Genomic DNA, 22,247 nt, shown 5'->3' with positions numbered 1-22,247 from the left:
GGTCGGCTGCTTATTAGACATCGAGTTATGGCATGTACTCTCCGAAGGCGCATGATCCCGGACACATCAATCGAGTGTCCCATGTGCAGCCTTGGAGAGGAAGACTGTTCTCACCTGTTTTTTGAGTATCCTTTTGCACAGGCCATTTGGAGAGCACAGCAGCTGAGAGGGGTGGACGTGACCTCAGACGAGGCGTGCTGGAAGTCCCTCAAGATAGGGGCAGGTAGAGGACGTTCGAGCTGGGGAAGGGTCCTCACGGTGCTCTGGACGCTGTGGCTACACTGCAACGAGGTAATATTTAAGGGAAAGACCGCGTCGCTGGACTCGGTACTACATGATGTGGAGAAGTGTATATCCTACTGGTTCAGTAAGACATAATGGAGGGAAAAAGGGCCAGGCGGGCCGGGCATGTACTATGTCAGGATCTTATATATTGTTGGGAAATAGGTAGTGTGGCCTATTAGGTCCACTAGACCTTAGCCCACTAAGGGTTCCCTCTCTTAATCCCACATTGATAAATCTCTAATACTCTCTCTCTCAGCCCTATATAAGGGCATGTATCCCTTCTTTTCTAAGTAACAAAGTTCTATCTATTTTATCTTCTTCAACATGGTATCAGAGCGTAGGTCGATGACCTAGGGCATCTTCTGCATCGGCATCCAGGGCGGCGGAGGTTTTCCCTCTGCCGCCCTGCATCTTCCGTCCGCGAATCATCTCCATCGATCTCCTGCGTGCGCTCTGCATCCCTCGGTCGATCTCTGTCCCACGGCGCTCCCAGCTCGTCTATCCTCTCCGGTGGTCTCCAGCGGTCTCCAGCGGTCTCCAACCGCCTTGGCCGCCTTCAGCCCCCTTGTCGGCCACCTCCGCAGCCTCCGGCCGCCCTCGCATTCTCATAACCCTAGCACATTTCCGGACGTCACCGGCCATCTCCGGCCGTCTCGGGCCACCTCCGGCCGTCTCCGGCCGGCCGTCTCCGGCCGTCACCGGCCGTCACCGGCCGTCTCCGGCCACCTCCGGCCGTCTCCGGCGGCCTCCGGCCGTCTCCGGCCGTCTCCGGCCGCCTCCGGCCGCCTACGGCCGTCACGGGCTGCCTCCGGCCGTTTCCGGCCGTCTCCGGACGTCTTCGGCCATCACCGGCTACCTTGGCAGCCTCCGGCGGCCTCGGTCACCTCCGGCCACAACTGACTGCCTCGGCTGCCTCGGCAGCCTCCGGCGGCCTCGTCGCCTCGGTTTCCACCTGGTACCTTGCCTCAGCTGCCTCGGTCGCCTCGGCTGCCTTGGTCGCCCTCGGACTCCCTCCACTGCCCTCCGCCGCCTTCGGCTGGCTCCGGCACCTCAGCTGCCTTGGTCACCGCCGGCCACCACCGACTGTCTCAGCTGCCTCAGCAGCCTCCGGCGGCCTCGTCGCCTCGGTTTCCACCAGATGCCTCGGTTGCCTCAGCTGCCTCGGTTTCCCTTGGGCTCCCTCCTCTGCCCTCCGATGCCTTCGGCCGCCTCCGACGCCTACGGCTGCCTCAGTCGCCTCAGCAACCTTGGATGCATCCGGCTGCCTCCTGGTGCCCCCACCGCCTCGGCCATCTTCTCTTTTTCAACCGTCTTCAGCCTCCAGCCATCCTCTCCCATCTTTCCAGCCATCCTGCTCCACGCTCTACACCGCCTCCTACTACATCACAATCTGGGCGTGGATGACGAGCATCCACGCTCCAGCTTGCGGGGGAGTGTTGGGAAATAGGTGGTGTGGCCTATTAGGTCCACTAGACCTTAGCCCACTAAGGGTTCCCTCTCTTAATCCCACATTGATAAATCTCTAATACTCTTTCTCTCTCAGCCCTATATAAGGGCATGTATCCCTTCTTTTCTAAGTAACAAAGTTCTATCTATTTTATCTTCTTCAACATATATCAATAGTAACTTTGGGTTGACCCCCGAGTTCGGGTGGTCTTCCCTCTTTTCATTCAAAAAAAAAAAGACATACTGATAGAGATTATCACCAGAGAAAGGATAAAGGTCTATGCTACTACTACAATGACCTTATTCTAATCAGAGAACCTATGCAAGCAGATGAGATTGATGAAGACTTAAATTAGATGGTTAGCGATCCCATCACCAAAGGAGCATTATTCTTGGCTGGAGTCAACCTGAGATTGGCCCAGAGACTGACCTCCTCAGGGTCACTCCAATTATGGGGTAGTACGTTGTGGTATTGATTGACAAGGAGGCAACTCAGAACTTTATTAATCCCAAAAATTTTGCCACTTTATCTATTCTTATTTTAGTCTTGAATACACTTTATCTATATTCAATTCTTATTTTAGTCTTGAATACACTTTATCTATTCTATTCTTATTTTAGATTTGATGTTATGTTGGGAGATGGCTATCTCAGACCTCTTCAGAGTATTTACCTGCATGTACACTTAATATGTACAGAGCATAAACAGTATTCAAGACTTCCTGCCTCTCTCCCTGGGCAGATTTGAGACGATATTGGGGGTGAAGTGGCTCAACTTGTCAGACAGACCATGATATTTAAACACTCTGAAAATTATGTGGGAAGACCACATATCCATAATTGCAGACAGACCCCAAGTTCAGACCACAGGACACATGTGGGAATCGACAACCTCAAGAAATAATGTAGAGCAAGAGTCATTTTAGGCAATTGCATGCCCGTCTGTGATCCAAACAAGGCAACACTACTTACTCTTCAACTTACACAATAGCTGATAATCTTAGAATTCTTTACCAGTCAGTGTTCAAACTTTGCATGATATTGCCACCTAAGAGGGACAGGCAACCGCATTCATTTTCTTACTGGATCTAAGCAAGTAAAAATGAGACAGTACTGTCACTCATATCTCCTTAAAAATTATACAGATGAACTCATGCACGAACTGCTTAATTCTAAAGTAATACAACCATCATTTAGCCCTTTCTCAAGCCCAGCTCTATTGATTTAAAAGAATGATGAGGTATGAAGGATACGTATTGATTATCGGGCTCTGGATAAAATCACAATTCCCAACAGATTTCCAATACCCATTGTGGACATCTAATTAGAAAAAGTACAAGGAGCAAACATCTTCACCAACTGTCTCTTAAATCAGGGTATCATCAGATTAGGATGTGTTGGCTTGGTTGACCTAACCCTAGGTCGTGAGACAAGGAGGGAGAGAGGAAGAGCAGAACAGGAAGCAAAAAACACAGAACAACTTAACCTAATGTTTTCCCGTGTACCCTTTTAATAAGGGGTACACGGATTGGGTACATTTAATAGGCCCATTACTTATTACACAGGTGGGGCCCACTACTCACGAAGAAATACAAAATAAAATAAAAAAAAGAAAACTTCTCCAGTTAACACCCCCCCTCAAGCTGGTAGGTAGATACTGCTAACACCCAGCTTGGAGATGAGCTTCTGGAATATGCTCGCTTTTGGTGAGTAGATCTGCCACTTGATTTGTCGTAGATACATACTCTAGCTCGATTTGTTTCTGATCAATCTTCTCTCTGATGAATTGTCGGTTGATTTCAACATGTTTTGTTCTATCGTGCTGGACTGGATTGTGGGCAATATTAATTGCTGACTGACTATCACAGTAGAGTATAGTCCCAGAATCTGTCAAGTTCCTCAGCACCTGAAGGTCTTCAAGAATAATCTGGAGCCATATACCTTAACAGATGCCTTTGGCAAGGGCCCTGAATTCAGCTTCAGCACTAGATAATGCAACCACTGGCTGTTTCTTACTCTTCCACGTGACTAGATTTCCTCCAAGAAATGTGCAATATGCAGTTGTTGACCGACGATCAGTGAGAGATCCGCCGTAGTCCGAGTCTGTATAAACTTCTACATCAAGGCCATTAAACCTCTTGTACAACAAGCCATGTCCGGCTGTACCCTTTAGATACGACAGTACTCTGTAAGCAGCTTGCATATGTGGCTCACGAGGACTATGCATAAATTGACTAAGGAGTTCAATTGCAAAAGCAATGTCTGGCCTTGTATGATTGAGATAAATTAGTCTTCCAACTAACCTCTGATACCTCTCCTTATTGACCGGAGCAGATTCTTCACACACACCCAACTTAATATTTGGCTCCAGTGGTGTGGCAGCTGGCTTACAATCGCCCATTCCTGTTTCTTCTAAAAGATCTAAGATATATTTTCGCTGGGAGATGAAGATCCCTGCCTTTGAGTATGCAACTTCAATGTCCAAAAAATATCTCAGAGGTCCCAGCGACTTAATATCAAACACTTCAGCCAGCCGCACCCCAAGCAACTTAATTTCATCTTCATCTTTTCCAGTAATAATGATATCATCCACATATACAAGAAGAACTGCAACCTTTCCAGAAGAAGACTGCTTAACAAACATAGTATGATCACCATGGCTTTGTGAATACCCCATATTCTTTAGACTTTGAGAAAATTTACCAAACCACGCCCTTGGAGACTGCTTGAGACCATACAGTGTCTTCTTTAACCTACACACCTTAGAACTAGGTATGTTAGAATAATATCCAGGAGGTAATTGCATGTAAATCTCTTCATCTAAATCTCCATGTAGAAAAGCATTCTTAACATCATACTGATGCAGTTGCCATCCCAGACTTGCCGACACAGCAATCAGTATACGGACCTGATATGATCCAGTAAGCCCACTAAGGGCATTTTCGTCTTTAACATTCCCTTTACGTTTCCTTTAAGTATGTAGCCCTCCTTGTGGGAGGGAAGGACATGAAGTATTGAGTTGATTTCCCTAGTAGCCTCTTCTAGTCTCTCCCTCGACGACGTCCACTCCGTCGAGCCCTCCGGCAACGTCCACTCCGCCATCCCTCCAACCGCTTGTGACCCTCCGGAGACGTCCACTCCGTTAGGGTTCACCCCGTCTTCGATACGATCCCGGCTGGGATCCTATCAGGACCGTATTCAACTTGGCTACCGGGGCAAAAGTTTCATCATAATCAATTCCATAACATTGTGTATACCCTTTGGCCACTAGTCGGGCTTTGTACCTTTCAACAGATCCATTTGCTTTATACTTCACTGCATATACCCATCAAAATCCAACCGGTTTCTTTCCCTTTGGTAGATCAACAATCTCCCACGTACCATTCTTCTTGAGAGCTTCCATCTCAGTATTCATTGCTTCTACCCAGTTGTCATGTGCCAAGGCTTCTCGGACATTCTTCGGAATAGTGCTGGAATCAACCTTTGTGAGGAACGTCAGAAACTCAGCAGAAATACATTCATACGTCACAAAGTGTGATAAGGGATATTTTACCCCTTGAGTGCATGTCCTCTTTCCTTTCCTGAGTGCAATAGGCTGTCCACCACCGTCATCCTGATATGGTACAGTTGCTTCTTCAGCTTCTTCAATTGAACATTCTTCGTCTTGGGGTGGCCCTTCATTCTGTAAAACTCCTCTGGATTTGTTCTGATTATTTTCTTCCCCTCTGTCTGATCCAACTTCTGCTACAGATTCAATATTACCAGTAATAATTGTCAAGAGAGGAAGGGGGAAGATAATGACATAACCTCAATGGAGTACATGTGTGGGTATATATATACCCTAGGAGAGAGAGAATGATAAGAGGGCTAATGGGCTTATAGAATAGGGCCCATTAGCCCATAAGGCGTAGTATCTCACTAACACCCCCCCGCAAGCGAAGTGTGGATGTCATCCATGCCGAGCTTGGACACTGCACGTTGCAGGAGAGGGTGAGATAGTCCTTTGGTGAGGACATCAGCAGCTTGATCAGCGGATGGAACAAACTCCAAGTCAAAGATGCCCTCGTCCACGTGCTCCTTGAAGAAGTAACGGTGAAGTTCCATATGCTTGATCCATCCCTGTTGGCCAGGGTTCTTTGCCAAAGCGATTGTCGACTTGTTGTCGCAGTAGAAGTGGATCGGGCCTGAATACTCCACACGAAGGTCATGGAGGATCCCGTATATCCACTGGCCTTCAGAGGCCCCATCGGCAAGTGCCCGGTATTCGGCTTCAGCACTGGAGCGGGACACTTTGTCCTGCTTGCTGCTCTTCCAACTGACAAGACTGCCGAAGACAAAAGTGCAGTACCCCGTGGTGGAACGACAGTCCACAATTGAGCCGGCAAAGTCCGCATCAGTGTACACCTTCACGGTCCGCTCCATACTCCGAGGAAAGAACAAGCCCTTCCCGGGGCAGCCCTTTAGGTACGCAAGTACCCGGTTGGCCGCCTGACGATGGATCTCCCGCGGAGAGTGCATGAACTGACTGAGGAGGTTGACGGCGAAACTGATGTCGGGGCGGGTGTGGGTCAAGTACAGGAGTTTCCCCACCACCTGCTGGTACTGATATGCGTTCACCGGTGCTGAGTCCTCCCCCTTACCCAACTTGACGTTAGGGTCGATGGGAGTACTAACCGGCGCACACTCGGTCATGCCTGTCAAGGCCAGTAGGTCGACGGCATACTTCTATTGTGACACAAAGATCCCCCGGGGGGAGTAGGCCACCTCAAGGCCGAGGAAGTAGCGAAGAGGCCCGAGGGCCTTGATCTCGAACTCCTTGGCCAACACAGAGCTGAGGCGGCCGGCCTCTGCAGAATCGGACCCCGTGATGAGGATGTCGTCGACGTACACGGCCAAGATGGAGACACCTACAGGAGTGTGACGGAAGAATAGGGAGGCATCCCCATTGCTCTGAGTGTAACCCTCGGTCTTCATGACCGAAGAGAACCGACCGAACCACATCCGCGGCGACTGTTTCAGTTCATAGAGAGACTTCCGCAGCCGGCAGATGGTGCCTGGAGGGCCAAGGGTATACCCGGGAGGTGGCTGCATGTACACCTCCTCCGTCAAGTCACCGTGGAGAAATGCATTCTTCACATCAAACTATCGTATCGGCCAGTCGGAGTGAGCCGCAAGCGCCAAGAGGAGACGGACTGTTTCCATCTTCGCCACAGGAGAGAATGTCTCGAAGTAGTCCACGCCATACGACTGAGTAAACCCCCGAGCCACAAGTCGAGACTTGAGGCGCTCGAGAGTACCATCGGCATGATGCTTCTTGGCATGAATCCACTTGCAATCCACCGCCCTCTTGCTAGGAGGAAGTGGAACGACGTCCCAAGTGTGGTTCTTGAGCAAGGACTGCATCTCCTCATCCATCGCCGCTTTCCAATGAGGAGAAGCAAGAGCATCGGATAGGCGACGAGGAAGTGGATGCGACTCGATGTGAGAAAGAAAGGACAGGTAGGAAGGGCTTAGCCGGTCAAAAGAGAGATAGTGAGATAAGGGGTAGAGAGGCGTGCGAGTGCACTGACGAACCCCTTTTCGAAGGGCGATGGGCCATTCCAACTGAGCATCATCATCAGTAGGCGAGGGAGACGCATCGTCCGACGGAGGAGCGGAAGCAAAGGGGGAAGAAGAGGCTAGCTCCCCGGGGGTAGAGAGAGGCTCCCCGGGGGAAGGAGGTGCACGGAGAAGGATAAGGGGCACCAAGAGTAGGAGGTAGCTCCCCGGGGTGAGAGGACTCCCCAGGGGAAGGGGTTGCACTAGGAGGATACGGTGCACCGGGAGATGAGGCGGTAGGGGGCAAGGGAGAAGTGGACGTGGCGGGAGACAGCGACGGTGGAGGAATGGGTCCCACAAATGGAAAGGGTTCCAAGGAAGGAGTCGAAGAAGCCTCATCCAGCGGAAGGCGTGACGAGGTAGAGTCACCGAAATAAGACTCATGCTCGGCAAAGGTGACATTTGCCGAGATGAACAACCGCCGAGACGGAGGGTGGTAACAACAGTAACCTTTCTGGAGAGAAGCGTACCCGACGAAGACGCACCGAAGAGCTCTAGCATCGAGCTTCATGCGAGAGGGAGCTGTGTCGTGGACGTACGCCGTGCACCCGAAGATGCGAGGGAGTAGTCCAGTCCGCAGCGAGAGATGGGGGAAAGCCGTGGTGAGACGATCCAGTGGGCTGACAAACCCGAGGGGCTGGGAGGGGAGACGGTTTACGAGATGGGTACTCGTTAAGACCGCCTCACCCCAATACGCCCACGGAACAGAATAGTTCAGCAGAAGGGTACGGGCGGTCGAACGTGACATACCCGATCCGGCGTTCTGCCATACCGTTCTGTTCAGGGGTGGCCACACAGGAGGACTCGTGGAGAATCCCATGGTCGGCAAAGTACGTGGCCAGCTCGGTGTTGACGAAGTCCCGCGCGTTATCGGAGCGGAACCGCTGAATACCCCGGCCAAACTGAGTACGAACCATGGTGCAGAAGTGACGGACCGTCGAAGCAACCTCAGATTTGGCGGTCAACAAGTAGACCCATGTGTAGCGGGTGGCCTCGTCAACAAAGATCTGAAAGTATCGGTGGCCCTTGAGGCTGGCCTGCGGGGCGGGTCCCCAAACATCACTATGTATGCGAAATAATGGAGTGGATGAGTGCGAGGTGGACGGAGAGAAAGATGAACGACGGTGCTTTGCCAGCTGACAGGCTTCACACACAATAGTCTGAAGGTCCAATCCAGTACACATCGAAGGAAAGAGACGCTGTAAAACTGAAAATGGCGGGTGACCCAGCCGTTGGTGAGCCAACTGAAGATGTCCCATACGCTGCACATCCGCCGGTCGGAGTTGCCGGTGAAGTAGGAAGCATCGAGAGCGTCCCCCATCGTCCAACAACAGCAACCCGTTCTACCGCCTAATCGGTGTAGTCCGACCCACCTTGTCAGACAGAAACATCCCGTCAGGCTGGAGGTGAAAGGAACAGGACAGACTGTCAACCAAACGCTGAGGAGACATAAGGATAGCTCGCAGGGCGGGGACATGAAGAACATTGCTGACCACTCCGAGGCCGTCTACAAAAACTGCCCCAATTCCAGCAACACGCAACCGTCCACCACCGGCTGTAAGGACTGTACGGTCCCCACTATGCCTTTCGTAGGATACAAACCGGTCATTGAACGGGGTCATGTGTTCGGTTGCCCCCGAATCAAGAACCCAGCTCGTATCCGATACGAGAGGCGAGTGGGGAGCCGTGTGACCACAATACCACTGTTCAGACGGAGAGAGAGAGAGAACGCACCAAATCCACCAAAGTGTGCCGTGGACTGAGTCGGAGTCTGCATGGTAGCCACTTGGTCACGGAGACGGGCCAAGTCAGCTTGGAGCTGCTCGATAGTCGCCGGGCTGGTAGAGGGGGAAGAGGAGGAGGCGACCATAGCTTTCCCGTCGGTAGCCTCCTTTTTCCGGTTGTCGTACTGACGCTTCTTGCACTACTTGCGAAGATGTCCATGCTTGCTGCAGTAGGAGCAAATCAGCACGAAGGGGGCCACCTCCGCGGTGGGAGCAGGAGCGGGCGAGGGAGGCCGGGCGAGGAGGGCAGTCGAGTCACGAGCTGCCTCCGGGGAGAGAGTGCCAAGAACATGGAAATGGCTCTCCTCTTCCTGGAGCTCCTTCACCAAGTCGTCAATGGACGGAAGGCCTTCCTTGCAATGTAGGGCACGGCGCCGAGTGTCGTCATACTCCTTGTTGAGACCATAAAGAAACCCTAAGAAGCGGAGGCGAAGAGTGTTCTGGAATGACTTGCACGTCGGATCATCCGTCGGCAAGTAGTAGTCCACCTCGTCCCACAGCTTCTTGTGTTCCAGCGCATAGTCCGAGATGGACAGTGCGCCCTGGCGAAGGTTGCTGGCTTTGGCCACTAGCATAAAGAGGCGCCAGTTGTCCCCTTCGCGGCCGCAAAAGGTGTTGGCCTGGTCCCAAAAGCCCTTCACGGTGGAGCAGCGAGGGAACCGGTCACGGAACGAGGGTGCCAGGGAGGTCGTGTAGAGCCAACCAAGGACGAAGTGTCCCTCAGCTTCCCATGCCGCATAGTGCGGATGGGTCGGTGGAAGAGGGGCTTGCGTACAATGCTTGAACAATTGGCGAGCCTTGAGAGTGGTCTCAACAAAGTGACGCCACTGTAGCAAATTCGGGCCCTGGAGACACGTCGAGTCGGGAACCGCCGCAGGGAATGAGTAACCTTGTGTGACAAGGGTTCTCGTTGAAAATCTGCATCGGTGAAGCCGTCGGCTGTGACGGCCGGTTGACGAGTCTGACCCGTGGAGAAAATTTCCTCCGACATCGGAACCGTGGCAGTAGCTGAGACTGCTGTTGTAACTGGGCTGCAACTCGTGCTGCGGCTGCAAGCTGCGGCTGCGGCTGTGGCTAGGGCTGCGGCTGCGGCTACGGCTAGGGCTGCGGCTGCGGCTGAGGCTACAAGCTGCGGCTGCGGCTGAGGCTGCAAGCTGCGGCTGCGGCTGCGGTCTGCGGCTGCGGCTGCTAGCTGCAGCTGCGGCTGCGGCTGTGCGCGGCTGCGGGTGGTGCGCGGCTGCGGCTATGGCTGTGCGCGGCTGTGGCTGGCGCGCGACTGCGGCTGTGCGCGGCTGCGGCTAGCGCTCGGCTGCGGCTGCGGCTGTGCGCGGCTGCGGCTGCGACTGGCGCGCTGCTGCGGCTGCAGCTGGCACGCGGCTGCGGCTGGCGCGCGACTGCGGCTGCGGCTGTGCGGCTGCGGCTGGTGCGCGGCTGCGGCTGCAGCTGTGCACGGCTGGTTCTCCGGAAGCTCCGCGGGCTGGCTACAGCTCGCGCTGTGGCTGATCCGTATCTCAGCCGGACTGTCATAATTTAGTACTCTTGATGGTAATCGGTTAATTAAGTGTACGGCAGTCAATATAGCCTCACCCCAGTAGAGCTTGGGAACATGCTGATGTAAGAGGAGCATTCGAGCTGTATTCACCACATGACCAATCTTCCTTTCTGCAACTCCATTTTGTTGCGGTGTATACACACACGACGATTCATGTACAATTCCCTGTTCCAGAAAGAAAGAAGACAAGGTTGCATTAAAAAAATCTGTCGCATTATCTGATCGAAATTCCGTATGTTCACATCAAACTAGGTCTTTACTCGAATGCAGAAGTCTTTGACTACTTTTGCCACTTCAGATTTCTGTTTTAAGAGATGTACCCAGGTTAGTCGTGTACAGTCATCGACAAGTATGAGGAACCATCTTGCCCCTGTTAATGATGTACCAGGTGACGGTCCCCACACATCACAGTGCACCAAAGAAAAGGGAACCCAACTTCGTTCACCATTCCCATTATAGGACACTCGCCTAAGTTTGGCACATTGACAAGAGTCACACACAATTTTAGAAATTTCAAGGTCCTTAGCAAAAGTAGGAAACATTTTTTCCATTAAAACAAAAACTGGTTGTCCCAAACGGAAATGTAAAAGTTTGAAGTCTTCAAGTCGATGGCTTCTCTTCTCTTCAGGCGTCCATGTATCCACCATCATCCCGGCCTTCCAAGCATCCTTGACGTAGATCAACCCATTACGCTCCTCAAAGGGTGAAGTCTTCTGGCTCCTTACCTTGTCATACATAAAACACCCAGTAGGATCAAATATTAGTGTACACCCAATATCCCGAGGTAGACGTTGGGGTGAAATTAATTGAGCCTGGAGACTAGGCACGTGGAGAACATTTTTAGTAGTTCCCACATTCTCTACTTTGACATTACCCATGCCTACGACTTGCAGTGCTTCTCCGCCTGCAGTGAATACTTTCTTAACTCCAGCACAAGGGGAGTATGTATAGAACTTGACATGATAAGGCTTTATATGGTTGGTTGCTCCAGAATCGAGAATCCAATCTTGAGAAATATGGCTTTCTGGATAAGAGTAATTACCTGATCTGGTAACTGTGCTTGCTATAGACGTGAAGCTAACTAGATCCTTCAGCTTTTCAAGGTCTTCTTTAAGATAGCAACTTCATCATTGTTTGATCTCACAGCATATTTAACTGTCCCTTGATCTGTGATGACTCCGCTCCTCCTGGATCACTTCTTCCTGTATGTGCCGAGTGAGCTTGGATTTTTGGAGGTCGTCTGTGCAAATCCCAGCAATGATCTTTGGTATGCCCCCTTCGCTTACAATAATGACATACAATGGGGCCTTTAGTGCCCTTACTTCCTTGACCTTTCCAGCTTTGATATGCTTCATGCCCATCTTGCCCAGTAATTTTATCTACAGTCTTAAACTCCATTGCACCATTTGCTGCTCCAGTCTTTTGGCCCTTCACTTTGGCCATCAGTCCCAAACTGTTCTCCTCCTTTAATGTATTGCCAGCAACTTGTAATCGGCCTTCTTCCTCCAATATGAGGTTGATAGATTGTTCCAGATCAGGGGTATTCTCTCTGTTCAAAATCTGACTCCTTACTGACTCATATTCAGGGTTTAAACCCATCAGAAACTTGAACATCCTGTCCTTGAGAGTATACTCCCATTCACCTGGGTTGAGAATTGGTAGATAGTGATCCAATTCCAACCAAATGACTTGTAGTTCATTCACATAATCAGTTACACTTCTGTCACCCTGCCGTAGATTCCAGGCTCTAATAACAAGCTCATAAGTCCTCCACAAATTGCTCCTTTTTAGAGCATTCTTCTGTACATAATTCCAAATCTGCTTAGCTGTCTTCAGAAATGACATCTTTGGAAGTTGGTCTTTAGTCATACTGCTAAGCAGAAACACATGTACTATTGCATCATCTTGCTTCCAGGATTTGTAAAGAGGATCAGATGGAGCCATTTCTGAAACCAGATGATCGCTCAGCTCCCACCCAATGAGAGTAAGCTCTACTACTTGCCCCTACTGCGCAAAATTTCTCCCATTATATCGGAGTGGCTCAGCAACTAGTGGAATCACCGAGGGAAGAAGGTTGTTAGGCTCCCCTGGGTCTCTGCCTTCATGAGTCCCACTCGCCGCCATAGATGTTGCCTCACTAGCCATCTTCTGACACACTAACGGGTCAATGATATTACCAGAATTAACAAGGACTTGTAATTCTGCTTGGCAGACAAACTGGCCACCCCAGAAAATTCGGAAGAGGCAAACACAGTTGCACTGCTTGGATGTCTAGCAGGGACAGACAAAAAATACTTCTTCAGATTCAAAGACAAATGGGAATCCCAGCCAGCCTATTTTCCTTCGAAATGCAACTGGTTGAACATGCCAAGGACCCACGAAATACCTAGAAACGTTGAGACAAATCAAGCACACCCACAATGCTTGGATACTCAGCAAGAACGGACGGAAACACCTTTTTCTTCGGATTTCAGTCGAGAGAAATACAAGTCAACCTGAAATGAACCTGGTTGGATGCGCTGAAAACCCAAGAAGCCACGTCACCAAGGAATCTCCGCCGAGTAACTCCAGGACACCAAACACACTGCCAATGCTCTTCTCTTCCACACACACCCACAGATCCAAAGCCACGTCATTGCTCTGATACCATGTTGGCTTGGTTGACCTAACCCTAGGTCGTGAGACAAGGAGGGAGAGAGGAAGAGCAGAACAGGAAGCAAAAAACACAGAACAACTTAACCTAATGTTTTCCCCTGTACCCTTTTTATAGGGGTACACAGATTGGGTACATTTAATAGGCCCATTACTTATTATACAGGTGGGACCCACTACTCACTAAGAAATACAAAATAAAATAAAAGAAAGAAAACTTCTCCAGTTAACAGGATGCATGAGGATGACATACACAGCTTCTTTCCAAATTCATGTGGGTTATTTTGAGTTTCTGGTAGTGTTTTTTGGTCTATCTACAGCTCCCGCAACCTTCCACAGGTTAATGAACTCTGTTTTTAAACTCTACTTGAGAAGTTTTGTATTGCTCTTTTAAGCTGATATTTTGATCTATGGCAAAAATTCTGCTGAGCATGAAGTACATATCAAGATAGTTTTGGATAATTGTTCAAAAAAAAAGATAGTTTTGGATAAATTGATGGATAATAAATTATGGATTAACCAACGAAATTTTGGGCACTTGATATCGGCTATTTTTTGGGAGTTTTCAATTGATCCTGAAAAACTGAATTTATTCAAAGGTGATCCAAATAATCCTCACTCAAAAAATTGAGAGGATTTTTAGGTTTGACCAACTACCACAAGAGGTTTGTCAAACACTACACTACAAAGGTGCAACCACTCACCGCCTTGTTTCAGAAGAATTCATTTCTTTGGTCTCAAGTAGCTGACTTTGCATTCCAAATTTTGAAAGAAACTATGACTACAACACCGGTACTGCAACTACCTGATTTTTCCAAGCCTTTTATAATAGAAATGGATGCGTCTGGTTTTGGCATACGGACCATATCAATTAAAAATACCATACACTTGTATTTTTCAGTAAGGCACTTTTTCTCTGGTCCAATCAAAATCGACTTATGAAATGGTAGTGGCTGTATGGGCAGTCCATAAATGGAAGCATTATCTTCTATTTCATAAATTCTTCATTCACGCATATCAATGCCCCTTAAGGTTCCTCATCGATCAGAAAGAGATGCTGCAACAGTATAATGGTACCCAATGCATCTTCACGTTGAAATCAAGTGTAAGTCTGATTAAAATAACATGGTAGCCAATGCATTATTTTTTTTGAAAGATAGGTAGCCAATGCATTATCAACTTGCATGCAGAAGTTATCCATTATAATTTTGTCTGTCACGCGTTGGTTGAACAAACCATAGTTGGAAAAAGAGACTGCGGAGGACCGCTATCTATCTGAGATAAAAAATGCTATCAGCAACAACACAGGGAAACACCAATATTATTCAAAGCATCAGAACTTCCTCTACTACAAGAAATCGTTAGTTCTCCCAAAATCGTCTTCTCTGAGCTTAAAACAATTGCATGGCATATAAAATTGGGGGAGGGTTTTTGAAGACTTATAAATGGATACCACAACAGTTCCACTGGCCAGGAATGAATCATTAAAGGTAAAGCTTAGGAATTAATCAATATTATTTTCTCTAAGCAATATTATTCTATCTTGGTATGCCACATCTGTCAAACACATAAAGCTTCCACTCTGAGCCCTGCAAGAGTTCTGCTACATCTACCTGTCCCTGATCAAATATGGGAAGATATTGTGTTGGACTTTATGGAAGTTTTTTGTGTCAAATGGTTATTGATGGGATGTAGAATGTCGAGTAAGGAAGAGAGGACTCGAGATAGAACAATAACCTCCATGAACTGAAGTAGCTCTAGGTGAGAAGCTTAGGAAGAGAGCAAGAGGAGCAGAGAGAACAAGAGCAAAAAACCCCTTGATTTTATTCTTGGGCAAAGGCCCTAATTTAAACACCATTATCGGATCCCCTACCCATTTCGGTGATCCAGAGTTCACTAGCTACGACCAGGGACGAGCCGCCTGAAGACACTGTGATATGATACCGGGCCGCATATATGAGCGGCGGAAGCCCAAACAGCATCAGCAGCCCACAAGCCCAACAGGAACCCTAACTTAAGGGTTGTGGAGAAAGAAGAGATACAGTTTTCGAATCACCGTGAGTTTCTCCTCTCTCTCATTTCCCTAGCACACCTTGTCGCTGACCTCCCTTGCTCACCTCTCACTCCTACTGCCCCTGCAGAAGTTCTTACCTGCACCAGAGGACGCTACTCTCTCCAGGAAGCGACGCTCTTCCCGCTTCCCCTGAGGATCCACCCCCCCCCCTGTTTCCTTCTCTTTCTACCTTTCCGATACATTGTTCTCTTTTGAAACTTGGATTGGTCCCTCTTCTCCCGGCACCGACGAAGCCTGTGAGAAGAGGACAATACTTCCTATTGCTGAAAGAGGGTCGCCATTTTGAGGGTTCTTATCACACTGTGGGGTAGAGAACTATCACGAGTGAAGGGAATCGCAGAGACACAGAGAGAGAGAGAGGACTTGACTTAGAGCGGAGAGACAAGTGACTTACTTCCTTCTTCGCTGCTCTCCTAAAGGGAGTGGATCCCTATTTAAAGGAAATACATAATGACCAAATGACTGAAATGCCCTAGTGAGTTAATATGACGAGACAGACTCCCAAGTTAGGTTGAGGATTGTATCAGACACTCACATGAGTATTCAAATATTTGATGGCGGGAAAGATAGCTATAAAGAAAGGGGCTCATAAAGTGACGCACATCATCTGCCCATCTTCAAGTAGTGAGACAGAAACCACTTTCCAATGACCCCCTTGGTTATGGTCAATCTCCTCTCTGCCTCAACAGTTAAACAAGAGGAGAATCAGACAACTTCCTCTGGACTGTTCCCGAGCTATTAAGTCCTGTAGTGGTATGTCTTTGGTTATTCCTTTAACGGCACAACATCCAGCTAATGACGCTATTCATCAGGAGACCACTACCTTTCCTTTTAGTATTGTTCAAACTTATCATAATATGTTCCTTGATCATAAAATCTTTCTGATGAGTCGTCAACAGGTCAATATTCCTAAGTCACTTTATGATTCATTGCTCAACCTCATTGGCAGTAGGCCATGGATGAAGAAATGGCTGCATTACATGTTAATCAAACTCGCAATGTGATCTTACTTTCCAAAGGGGGGGTAAAGCTATTGGATTTCTGTGGGTATGCTGTTAAAAAGTGTGCAGATGGACAACTTGAATTATATGAGGCCAGATTAGTTGCTCAGAGATATGGTCAGAAATTTGGTGTGGATTATGCGCAAACTTTTTCATCCACTGCAAAAATGAACACTGTCAGAATTATAAATATCCTTAGAAGCTAACTAAAATCAGGATTCATTCCAGTTTGCTGTAAAAAATCCATTTTTAATTGAAAGTCTGAACAAGGAAGATTATATTCATTCGGCTTGGGTTGGGTTATCCTCTCCCAGTTGGATAAGTATGTCGCCTCAAGAAAGCCCCCTATGGACTCAAACAATCACCTGGGGCATGGTTTAAATGACTGAATTCAATTAAAAAAGGGTTATATTACCACAGATGTCATGGTGATCACACCCTTTTATCAACATACATCAACTGGGAATATTGTAATCCTTATTGTGTATGTTGATGACTGAAGGAAGGTGTAGCTTGAACAAGAAGAGAAGACTACTGGCAGCAGGACAATCCTTCATATGCAGTCGGGCTGGCAGGAAACTAGGTCGCAATGAGAGCCTTTCAGATGATCTCAAGGAAAAAGAGACCAAAGAACGGATCTTTTGCAGCATAGTCAGGTCCACTAGCCATTAGTGGGACCCATTAGAAGATACAGCAGTCAAAAAAGAGCCGAAAGTACATTGAGTAATTTTCATAACTTCTACTTTAAAATGAAGAGATAGAAAAGGCTCTTTTTGTTAACAACGACATTATTATAAAACTGGGAATGATTCTACTAGAATTATTCTCTTTGGGGAGCAACTTAGTGGTCATTTTGATATGAAAAATCCGGGTATCCTGAAATATTTCGTCTGCATTGGAATGGCTCATGCTTCTCATGGAATTGTCCTTTCACAGCAGAAATATATTTATGGTTTTCTCAATGAGACCAGCCATCTTCAATGGCAACCACTCTCTACTCCAATTGAACTTATTATAAACTTAAGCAGGATGATAGTAAACCTACTACTAACCAAATAGTACAAACGAGTAAACCTTTTTTTTTGTACACTGATTTATGTTGCCCCTACCCAGCCAGGCATTTCTTGTACTGTTAATGTCTTGAATTAATTTGTGGTGTCCTAAGGTATCTCACTTCCAAGCTGAACACAGGGTTCCCCAGTAACTGAAGGGAACTATGGGACCAAGCCTCAGTCACCTTCCAAATGGGTAAGCCACTTTCTCTTGAAATTCAAAATGACTTTGATTATGCTGGCCCGCATACTGGTTAGTAGCTGAACATTACCTATTAACAATGTCCCCTACTCTATGGGAATGTCATAACCTGGCAGCAAGAAACAAAAATTTGTTCCCTGTCAGTAACGAAGCCAAATTTTGAGCACTTCTCAAGGGTATGCATGAAGCTATCTGGATTCAAGGGATTCTTCATGAACTGGAGCTTTAACCAATACAACCTATCACAACTAGGTGTGACAATAAACCAGCCATCATGCTGGGCCATGATCCAGTACAGAATGATATGAGCAAGCGTGATGAGATCGATCGTCATTTCATCAAGGAAAAACTGGAGTCTGAAACCCTTGAGACTGTCTACATCCACACCAAACTGCAGTTTTCTGATATCTTGACCAAGGAATTTCCCCAGGATAAACACATGACTCTTGCATCCATGTTGGGAATGGAAGATCTCACTCAGATTGAGTGGAGGAGCTAACATGTACCACATGATTATTATGCACTACACATTCCTCAAGACAACGCCCATCTCAAGGGCTAAACCAGTCCCGCTCATGCTTGAATGGGAACATTGTCAATGAAACAAAGATATGATAACTCCCAAAGCAAACTGATACAATCCCGATAATAATTTACGAAAGAAAGAAGAGGCATGGACAGGAATGAAGGCCTATGATAGGCTCTTTTCAAGAACGTACCAGACATGTGGTCCCAAGAGGCAACATTAAGGTTGGTCGCACATGCAACCCACTAAAAATAAGTCAGACGATTGGCAAGAAAAGACAGTTATTCATTTGGCGTAATCTGGCAGCGTGAGCTGAGGCTGGGGCGGGAGGTTCTCCGCGACCAGAGAGGGGAGAGAGGGAGCTAGATCCCACTCTTCATCTTCATCTTCTCGTATTCTCCTTCTTCTCTAGATCTATTTTTCTCGTTTTCATTCCGTCAGTGTGGAAATTGGGCTAGGAATTCTGTTGTGGTGATTGCTATACAAGGAAATTCTTGAAATATTACATTCAAGATACCTGATCGGTATCAGCCCAGTACCCAGGAAAAGGCAGACATGGGTCCAGGTGGCTCTGAAAGTGCTGACCTGGCCACATTACAACTAGTTTGTGATCACTACTGCACATAGGGCATAAAGGACGGGTATAAATAGAAGGAGAGAGCAAGGGAGATATCTTTTGCAGCTGCATTTGGTCTGGGGTTTAACCAGAGTTCTTGGCAACGAGAAGTTCAAAGACAGAGAGCAGGAGTGTACTGCTTGAAAAGTCGAGTAGAGCAGAAATTCCATACTGTAAGTACCAATTTGGATATTGATTCTTGATATTTGATACACATACATATCACAAACATATTTTCAGAAGAGTCGTAGACACTCATCATTGTTTAAAATAATTATCATAAGATGAGTGATTGACTTCACAAACTCAAGTTTTCCAGCACAGGTTTATTCCAAATGAGATTTGAATGCAGCATTTGGCCATAGTGAATAAAACAGGGGAAACATTTGTCAAAAAACTGAATGAAAAGGAAACCGTCCAGAAAAAAAACAAAAAAATATATGAGAAAATGCAAAGAAAATTTTGATATAGATGGGGACAAACGGTGAAAACAATACAATAGGTTAAATGTTTTTCAATAGAAATACTCAAGTATTTATAAAAAAGAGTAAAACCTCAGGATTTAAGTAAACATAAATTGAAAATTTTTTGGATTTCTAAATAAAATAAACATTTGCAAAGGAAGCTGAGAACGAACCTCCTCTATCCTCTTCACCAATTCTGATTCTTTTGCCACAACGTCTGAAAAATCTCCACATGCACGGTGAAATTGTTTGATTGTCCAACGACTAGGAAAAAACGTTTCAATGAGATTTTTTTCATAAGATGATAAGCTTCTTTTGTTGAATGTCTATTTTCATTTCTGATGTGTATGGCCCTAATCTTGGACAAAACGCAGACATGGATGAGAAAGGCATGATTACTTTCATTACCGATGACTCCACGAGTTTTCACTCTTTGGAGAATAAGAAAGAATCAATGCAGACAATCGGAGTTCATCCATAACTAGTGATAAACATAGATTCCTTGAGATCACAAGCTTCCTGGAAAACATAAAATGAATAAAAATTCAATCAGCATAATAAAAAACAGCTTATTAATTCGTCAAAGTCAATCCATAGAACAGTCAAAATTTGTTCGGTAAAAAAACTACAACAAATAACCTTACACGCACGAACAATAAAAAAAAATGATAATATGCAGCGATAACCATAGGAGGCTCTGAATCAGAAATAACAGAAAAAATATAATTTATATCGATGTCAAATCTCAGAAGGATGTTGCACATAAGATTTCAAAGCACATTCCGTTGACTCCTGAAACAGAAAAAAATATAATGATCAAATGACATTCAAGGACGTGTCAATGTCTTCCAAGGCTTGTTCAGCAGAGCTGATTTTTAAAGAATATCTCTAAGAAATTTCAATCAAACTTTATTATTATCGACGAAAATATATTGAACAGCAGAAGGAATTAAGGACACTACATCATGGCAAAGAGTATTTTTTTTTGTGAAACAAACGGCAAAGAGTATTTAGTGCTCAAGTTCGGATAAACCATAAAAATATTAAAATGGGTGGTAACTGAAAATACCGTGAGTTCCAAGCCGTTCCATTGTCAGAGCAAATGAGTAAAAAGGATTTACTGTGTCTCAAAACATCATCTTGAAGATCGTGTTCGGGGTTCTTGGAAAACTTGTACTTCTTGTAAGAATCAAAAAATAATTTCTTGGCGGCAACGACCAGTAGAGGCAACTCTGTTGTCGAAATGGCCAACTTATGATCTCTGTTCCAGAACACTGTCTCATCATAAAGTATAGAACGCCCGTCTGTCCCTTCCCTCATAGCCCGATCTGCAGACTGAGCTTCATTAGAAAGATCAAGCAGACCAAACCCTGAGTTCGCATTAAGCTCTGCTAGTTGAGTTGGGTGGACGAATCCTAGTTCATCACTGCAGAATGACACAATAAAATCAGTAATTGAAGACATTTAATCTTTGAATCGCAAAATGCATATATTATAATCCAAAATAATAAGCATTTGATAATCGACGATCGAAGAAATTCGACGAGTTGGCAACATACCATCTACATTTACTTTTTCTCTGTTTCATCGCATGCGTAAACCAAAAACGACGTCAGGAATTATCACTGATATTTTCAGCGAAAAAAAACCCAATGCCGAGTTCAAAAATGAAAAACCGCTTACATGAGGTCGTCTTCCTCCAATATTTGTTCTAGCTGAGCAAGCAAGTCCAGCCCTCGTTTGCATTCTACCGACGCCATTGTCGAAGAGAAAGGGAAAGCGCCTGACGATGCCGATCCAGGCGACGACGATTCTTCGATCATCTGCTAGGGGGAAATCGCATTTGTGGCGAATTGAATGTAAAGGAATCAATCATCGCAACAGTTTGGGTCCGTCGAAACTCGTAAGATTTAAATCGCTTACATGCCCGGGCAAGTGATCGACGTAGATACACCTGACAAAAGTAAGAATATCTAAATCATGAGCGGAAATTACCTAGTTAAACATATTCTGAACATGAACCGAACAAGATTTTCATCGCCGGATACCAAAATGAATGTTCTTTGATCTGGAACGACAGAGAAACAACAGCCGATTCTGATTACGATTGAAATTACAAGATAAATGTTTGTATTTGTTAGTTGAGTTCTCAAGATAGTGGAAGAAGATAATTGTAATGTCAATTTTTGGAAAATATTGTCAAAATATAGTATGTAAAAAGTTTTCTTAAAGTGAGTAAAGGTCTCGAGAGGTTGGAGTATGTGATTACTCTAACTAACATAATAAATAACATAATTGTAAGAGCCAGAAAAGATCATGAGCACTTCAAAATTGTTACTTATTTCACAATAATCATGTATAACCCTTAATTTGACAAAATCCCTTTGCTTTATTCCAATACCCAAGTACTTCTTGAGATTAAGCTGACTTCTCTTTTCTTCAACTCAGTTATAAATGAATTCTAGCATTTCCCAAAATATATCTATCGGATCAGTTGTAGTCCCAGCGAGTTCCAAAATAATTCTCTCATTTGTGTCAATATTTCATCAGGTTTCTCTAAATATTCCTAATTGAGTGGTCAGTGATCCATCCAACATACTCCACATCTTCCTCAATTCTCCTAAATCTTTATACAATCTCTTCCCCAACTCATGACTATTATTAATACTCATATAAGTCTTATCAAATAGTTATTATCACCTTCTCACCTCAGTGTTTCCTGAAGGAAATATATGTGGTGAACAAGCCGAGTACACGTTTCTTCTCTCATTTAACATTAATCTATTCAGTTTACCATATGCTAAGTCATCCATGGAGCATCAAGAAGATGAGAGACTATACATACAATGTAATCAATTTGCCAATAATTCATCTATCTAATGGTATACTTGATTAATTTTTAAGACCAATAAAGGTTTTTTAGCAGTTGGAGTTATTAATTAGACTGACTCATAGGCCTAGAGGCAATGCGATTTATTTAGGTGACTTATTCCCA

General features: G+C 46.1%; 1 protein-coding gene across 10 annotated transcripts in view; it reads right to left on the bottom strand.

Moving 5' to 3' along the window:
* The window catches only part of LOC144701024 (Protein prenylyltransferase superfamily protein), a 29,515-nt gene extending 8,104 nt beyond the window's left edge, over nucleotides 1–21,411 (bottom strand). For 7 of the 10 annotated variants that reach the window (XR_013580907.1, XR_013580906.1, XM_078572679.1 and 4 more), the window contains exons 1-5: nucleotides 21,248–21,395; nucleotides 20,936–21,075; nucleotides 20,322–20,678; nucleotides 19,661–19,771; nucleotides 19,426–19,516 (exon numbers count right to left, since the gene is read on the bottom strand). Coding sequence is in view for 8 of the 10 variants with exons in the window: in XM_078572679.1 (XP_078428805.1) it covers nucleotides 19,426–19,516; nucleotides 19,661–19,771; nucleotides 20,322–20,678; nucleotides 20,936–21,075 (699 nt within the window). In the remaining 2 variants the exon portion in view is untranslated. The other 3 variants (XM_078572682.1, XM_078572680.1, XM_078572681.1) reach the window with 3 other exon arrangements.
* Nucleotides 21,412–22,247: the final 836 nt, after the last annotated feature.

The sequence above is a fragment of the Wolffia australiana genome, chromosome 3, assembly GCF_029677425.1.
Source record: "Wolffia australiana isolate 7733 chromosome 3, ASM2967742v1".
NCBI classification, from domain to species: domain Eukaryota; kingdom Viridiplantae; phylum Streptophyta; class Magnoliopsida; order Alismatales; family Araceae; genus Wolffia; species Wolffia australiana.
The sequence above is the reverse complement of the archived record's forward strand: the minus strand, read 5'-3'. Positions and strand labels throughout refer to the sequence as shown.